The sequence below is a fragment of the Caenorhabditis briggsae genome (assembly GCF_000004555.2).
Source record: "Caenorhabditis briggsae complete genome, chrI, whole genome shotgun sequence".
Lineage (NCBI taxonomy): Eukaryota > Metazoa > Nematoda > Chromadorea > Rhabditida > Rhabditidae > Caenorhabditis > Caenorhabditis briggsae.
The window spans coordinates 1,994,971-2,001,468 of NC_013489.2; the positions used below are offsets into that span (position 1 = coordinate 1,994,971).

Below are 6,498 nucleotides of genomic sequence, written 5' to 3' on the forward strand. Positions count from 1 at the left end.
CATGTCCGGCAAAAACACTGTCGGCGACTTGAAAAAAGGCTGTCAGGTGCCGTGGCCTAGGTTTCTCACTGAAAATCCTCGTCCCCCGGCGGCACCTTTTTTTGAATTTTCTTCCTTTTCAACGCCGTTTTTCGGGGATTTCGGATTTTTTTTGAATTTTTTCGCAATAATATTAGGAAAATAGATAAATTTTAACACCTTTTAATGCAATAAAAATTTCTGGTCGGAGTCCCCCTTTAAAGTAATATACAACCATAAAAATAGCTAATTAGGCTCCGCCCCCTCCCTACTAAGCCCCGCCCACTCTGACCTCTTTACTGATCCTTATCTCCTTTTTGATCCCATCTCCAACTCCATTTTGCATAAAATCGTCCGTTTGGGATTCTTGACTCTTTTGAAAATTCGCCACACATTCTACATCTTTTCTACTAATTTCCGCTGTCTGCGTCTCCGACGTTTTGTATACTATTTCTCCATTTTTATTCTCCACTGGTTTACGCCATCTGAAATGGTGAAGTGTGACGTCTTCCATTCTGGAAATGTCGTTTTTTGTGAAATTTGAAGCTTTTAAACCTAAAAATGGGGAAAATCGGAAAATTCGAAATTTTAAAATTTTAACAATAATTCTGAAATTTTATATCAAAAAATCCAAAAAAGCGAAAAATCGAAATCTGGAATTTTAAAGAAATTTCTAGAAATCAAAAATTCCAAAAAGAAAGAAAATTCCGAAAATTTCCCAAAAGGGCCCTCTTCCTCTTTGGGGTTGCCATAGGAAACAAGAGCACACAGAGAGAGAGAGAGTGAGAGACGCAGAGAAGGCAGAGGAAAGGGAAAAATATGTGCGGGAATTTTGAATTTTATGTTTTTATTTGTCTGAAATTCTTTGATTCTGAAAACCTCGAAAATTTCTAATTCCAAATGATTAATTGGATCGAAAAATAAACCAATTAAGTGTCAACATTTTTGGTTTTGTTTGTTTTTTCCTCTCCTTTTCTCAAGAACTGGTTTTTTTCAGTATTTTCATTTCAATTCAAAATGAAAATTTTCAAAAAAACTGGCCACTTGAATTTCAAGATTTTCCAATACTTGAGAAATTTTATAATCTGAAAATTTTCGATTTGAAAAGTAAAAATTCTGAATTTCTGAATTTCTGAATTTCTGAATTCTTGAATTTCTGAATTTCTGAATTTCTGAATTTCTGAATTCCTGAATTTCTGAATTTCTGAATTTCTGAATTTCTGAATTCCTGAATTCTTGAATTTCTGAATTGTTGAATTTCTGAATTCCTGAATTTCTGAATTTCTGAATTTCTGAATTTCTGAATTTCTGAATTCTTGAACTTCTGAATTTCTGAATTTCTGAATTTCTGAATTCCTAAATTTCTGAATTTCTGAATTCCTAAATTTCTGAATTCCTGAATTCTTGAATTTAATGTTTTGAGCTTTTTAAAGATTTAAAAATCTATCTTTTTTCAAAAATTGCAGGTTTTTCCAACAATTTTTGCCAATCTCCTCCAGAACCTCATAAAAAAATTGCGCTCAATTTTCATTTTCCGTCCCCTTTCTTCCGTTTTTTCTTCTTTTTTTCTTGAATCTCAAAAGTCAAGGAAAACGGAAAAAAAGAATAGAAAAACCATTATATATTGGCTATTGTTATGTTGAAAAAAGAGAGAGAAAAATCACATTTTCCAACACCGTTCTTTATTTATTTTTTCATTCATATACATGTGCTTTTTTCTATCTTTTTTCTTTTTTTTTTGTTGTGTTGGAATTATTTTTTTATGCATAGCTAAAATCAAAAAATCAGAATCCTAAACATTCCAAAACCTTCCAAAAAATTCAAAAATTCCGATTGATTTTCCTGTTTTTCATTTATTTTCAAAATTTGAGTTTTCAAAGAAACTTCAAAAAATCCTAGCTTTTTGTAATTTTCCCGATGGCTGAATTTTTGAAAAATTTCAATTTGAAAACCGAAAACTTTTTTATGTATGTTTGTCCGGATGTCTCAAAGTGTAACAGCTGTTCTTTTAGCACAAAACAAAGCAAAAAATCTTCAAAGAGCACCATTCAATTTGTTTTTGTTATTTGTCAAAAAAAAAAGAACAACGACTTTCTTTATTATTTTTACACTAAAATGTTCACTTTTTGCTTTCTTCAAAAAATAAAACAGAGATAAACTCATAGAAAAATTACAATTATTGAAAAAAATTGATTTTCTGAACTTTGAAAAATCCGGAAATTTTGTCTCATGGACCATGTCTTGGTTTTCCAATTTCCGCAAATTGAAATTTGGAAACGTTGGACTTTAGGAAATAATTTTAAACTCTAAAAAATTGAAATACGGCGAATTTCTGGATTTTCTGAAAATTCAAGTTTAATTTTTGAATTCTCACATATTTGACTTTTTCCGATTTTTTTTAATTTCCTGGTTCCTTGAATTTCACAGAATTCCCTACTTTTTTCTCTCATTTATTTTCTGAACTTTCGGATTTTTTTTTGAAATCTCCACATTTTTGAACTATTTACAACAATAACTGAATTTCTAAAATTTTCGAAACTTTTCGTTTCTCGAATTCCTCAAATTTTAGTCTTCAAGTTTTCGAAAATTTAAAACCATTTTAAAAAACCATTGAGTGTTTCCGAATTTCAGATTTTCGTTGAACTTCTTTCTGGAATTTTCTTCTATTTATCCATTTTTTTGCTCTCTTTTTCTTCCTTTTTTTCCAGAATTCTCCTTTTTTTTAGTAGATGTTTATCTTATTTGAATATAAATTGCTCTCCACTTCATCTTCTTCACCTCCTCGTCTTTTTCTTCCCTTTTCCCTCTTTTTTAATCTTTTTTCAGATCAAAAAGCTCCAAAAAATGGATAAACAGCAAATTGGAAATTTATTTCTTTTTTTGTTTTTAGAAATGCTGAAATTCGAATTTGGAAAATCTGATTTTCCAGGAAATTTCAAATATCCAAAGTTCAGAAATTCCTTTAAAATTTCGGCTCTATTCTAGTTTAGAGGTCCCAAAACAATTTACAGGTCCGAAAAAAAATTAGAGGTCCCAAAATAAAAAAGAGGTCCCAAAAAATTCGAGGTCCCAAAAAAGTTTAGAGGTCCCAAGAAAAAATAGAGGCCCAAAATTTAAAAAACGCACAGATATTGAAATAATATACTAGTATTTGAAATGTGTGAGTAGTTTCAGTTTTGGGTCTTATAGGATGATATGACTGCTCCTAACAATTTAACTTCCAATTCTCTTGAATCTTGCTGATGAACCACAATTTACATATGAGGAAAATTTCGGCAATACAGTAATGACTCCGTGATTATGATGTCTCTCAGGCTTAGATAATTGTCAGAAAATATGCATTCCTAAGCCTATTAGAAGTATAAACTATGTCATCAACAATTATTTTGCTATAACACCTCAAAACTTTAATTTCTTACATAATTCACATTCTCGTACATTATTCCAGCATCGGTGCATTTTTAAGTTTTGGACCTCTATTTTTTCTTGCGACCTCTAAACTTTTTTGGGACCTCTATTCTTTTTTGGGACCGTTAAACTAGAAAAGAGCCAACATTTCTTTAAAACTCTAGGAAAATCTGAAATTTTTCAACCCAATTGTTAAAGCTCAATTATCTCATTTCCTGTGAAAGATATCAAAAAGTGATCAACTAATGAAGTCTTTATCATATTATTGGAAGTATTTTATCAGTTTATCACTTTTTGATACCTCTTACAGTAACCCAGATAAATTTGCTCAAAGTGAAAGGACCGTATTTCAACGAAATTCCCCCAAAAAACTGAAACAAGGTCAATTCAGTCTTCCTGGAAAAAAATGGGGAAGGATGTACATAAATTATAGGCTTGAAGTCGGGACGTGTCTCTTCTTTTCTTTCTCTCTCTCTCTTTCTCTCTCTTTCTCTCTCTCTCTCTCTCTCTCTCTCTCTCTCTCTCTTTTCCAGAAGAGACTCAATTCGCGTTTTCCACTTCACTAATTCCCTATTTTGCATTTCAATGTTTTTGGCCAGGGGGCTCACGACCCCTTCTTTAGCACCCTATCGAATTTATTCGAAATTCCAGTTTTTATTTATTTGAATAGAGGTGAATACTGACTACTGGAGTTGTTGTTTTTGGTGGAATATTTCATTCTGTAACTTTCTTTGCAATAAAAAAATAGGATACAAACTTTGATCAACTTTAACTTGGTTACTGTAAGAGGTATCAAAATTTTGTAAACTGGTGAAATGTTTATCATAATATCTGTGTTATTTTATCAGTTGACAACGTTTTGATATTTTACACAGGAAGCGAGATAATTGAGCTCAAAGTGTGCAAGCATACTGGATGCGCAGCCAGCAGCGCCAACCGCGTAGCTCAGTCACCCCTGCTTTGAGCTTATTTATCTCGGTTCCTTTAAAGGTATCAAAATTTTGCAAGCAAACAAAACGTTTTTGATAATCTGATAAACATTTTATCCGTTGACCACTTTTTGATATCTCTCACAGAAAGCGAGATAAATGAGCTCAAAGTTAGCAGTTGATTTACGGTATAAGGGGGCTTCTACCTATCCAATTTTTTAGGTTTATCTAAACTTTGGAAATTCGATTTAAGCATATAACTTTTTATACCATTTTGTAGCTTTTTTTAAGCTCTACATTTTACATTTTGAATTTATCAAAAATTACGATTCTGAAGAAAGTTGCGGTCTATCAAAGTCACTATACTTTTTTGTTTTCCCATTAATTGTTCTTTGCGCCCTTAAAGTTCTTTTTGCTTAAAACTTCAAGGCTATTTTTTTCAGCCCAAACCTATGAGTATATCTTCAACACCTTCCTCCCCATCCATATCCGGCTCTTCCATATCATCAAATGCCACGAATATCTCGTTTTGCTACACATGGACCACAAAGGTAACAGCTACAGTACTCTCAAAAAAACAAATTTAAAAATTTTCCAGTTAAAAACCCGAAAAACTGCCGATGGAGAGGCAACGATCCTCTCGATTTCTCCAAAGTTCGCTACCGTACACCAGTTGATTTCGTTCCAATGGAATATCAGAATTCATGCGACCTCGGAGGTGGTGAGTGAAGTTTTAGATGCTTTACTTGACCTACTTAGAAGGGTTTAGAGTTACTCTAAGCACTCTAATAGAACGGCACCCTAACTGTCAACTTTCAGCTCAATTATCTCGGTTACTATGAAAGATATCAAAATTTTGGAAACTGATAAAACATTTTTGATATTATGATAAACATTTTATTAGTTTATTACTTTTTGATATCGCTTACAGAAACCGAGATAAATAGGCTTAAAGTTATTAGTTAGGATTCGTTCTATGTGTCTGCGATATCTTTGTCAATAGAGCGCACTTTCTGAAATACAACATTTTAGAACGATGATGATGAGGAGGTGGACTACGTGGCAGTTGACCTATATTTTGTTGACGGTCCCGTCAACGAAGTCAATGTGATGGCTGAGGTTGGAGCATTTGAGAAGACGTCAACGGCCACTTTGGGAAGTATACCGGCTGGTGTGAAGGTGCGTCAAATTTAAAGGCGGATAACTCAAAAACCGTAAAAGTTAACTGAAAGTGGATAACTGTTAAAATATGTAGAATCTAATTTTAAATAGTTTTGTGGTTAACGAAAATTTGATAGCCTTTCTCGTTCTTGAGATATGCGCTTTCAACGTTTGAGTGCATTTCTCCACCTCGTGTGCGAGCGCGTTAACTTCAAAGGCGGATAACTCAAAAACTGTAAGAGCTAACAAAAAGTTGACAAAAAATGTATAAACTATAATTTTAAATAGTTTTGTGGTTTACAAAAATTTGATAACTGTTTTCGTTCTTGAGATATGCGTCTTCAAACTTTGCCTGCATCTCTTCGCCTTGTGTGCGTGCTTCTAATGTATGAAGGACCATATCTCGAAAACTTCGGTAGCTATGAAGAAGGGGTGAACGACAAAGACGCTTCCAATTTTATATTCATCAACTTTGCAATTTACAACTTTTTAATGACTTTGCTCGCTCTTCAGATATACGTCTTTAAACTTTGCATGCGGTTCTACTTATCGATCGATTCAAGAGTCGGCGCGCGTTAACTCTAAAGGCGCATATCTCAGTAACTACGGTAGCTAGAAATAATTGGTCAACTACAAAAACTTGTAAAATTTTATATTCATCAACTTTGCAGTTTACACTTTTTGATAACTTTGCCCGCTCTCGAGATATGAGTCTTTAAACGTTGGGTGCATGAAACTTTGGGCGCATGTTAACTTTAAAGGTGGGGGGACAGGAGATTTTTCGTAGTTTTTTTGTAGCTAGAGTATGCATTCTACCGTGACGGTGTACAACGCTTAATGTCACTCTGCGTACAGCTGTCGTCCTCGCCTTTATGTATGCAATCGGGCGTGCGCTTTTTCTTTGCCCGCGTGGCTCAGTCGGTAGCGGCGCCGCTCCCTCAATCATCGCCCTCACAAGTTCAAATCCTCTAGGGGCATCTTT

At 33.6% G+C, this 6,498-nt stretch overlaps 2 protein-coding genes across 2 annotated transcripts in view; one reads left to right on the forward strand and one right to left on the reverse strand.

Annotated features, from left to right (window-relative positions):
* CBG22052 overlaps positions 1-532 on the reverse strand; it is a gene marked incomplete at both ends in the record, with an annotated part of 3,928 nt that extends 3,396 nt beyond the window's left edge. The window contains one exon of the mRNA XM_002638798.2: positions 311-532. Coding sequence (XP_002638844.2) covers positions 311-532 — 222 coding nt within the window. The remainder of the gene's footprint in view (positions 1-310) is intronic.
* A 4,275-nt stretch (positions 533-4,807) lies between these two features.
* Positions 4,808-6,498, forward strand: part of CBG22054 — a gene marked incomplete at both ends in the record, with an annotated part of 10,667 nt that continues 8,976 nt past the window's right edge. The window contains 3 exons of the mRNA XM_045241461.1: positions 4,808-4,906; positions 4,954-5,076; positions 5,388-5,534. Of these exons, the coding sequence (XP_045097461.1) occupies positions 4,808-4,906; positions 4,954-5,076; positions 5,388-5,534 (369 nt within the window). The remainder of the gene's footprint in view (positions 4,907-4,953; positions 5,077-5,387; positions 5,535-6,498) is intronic.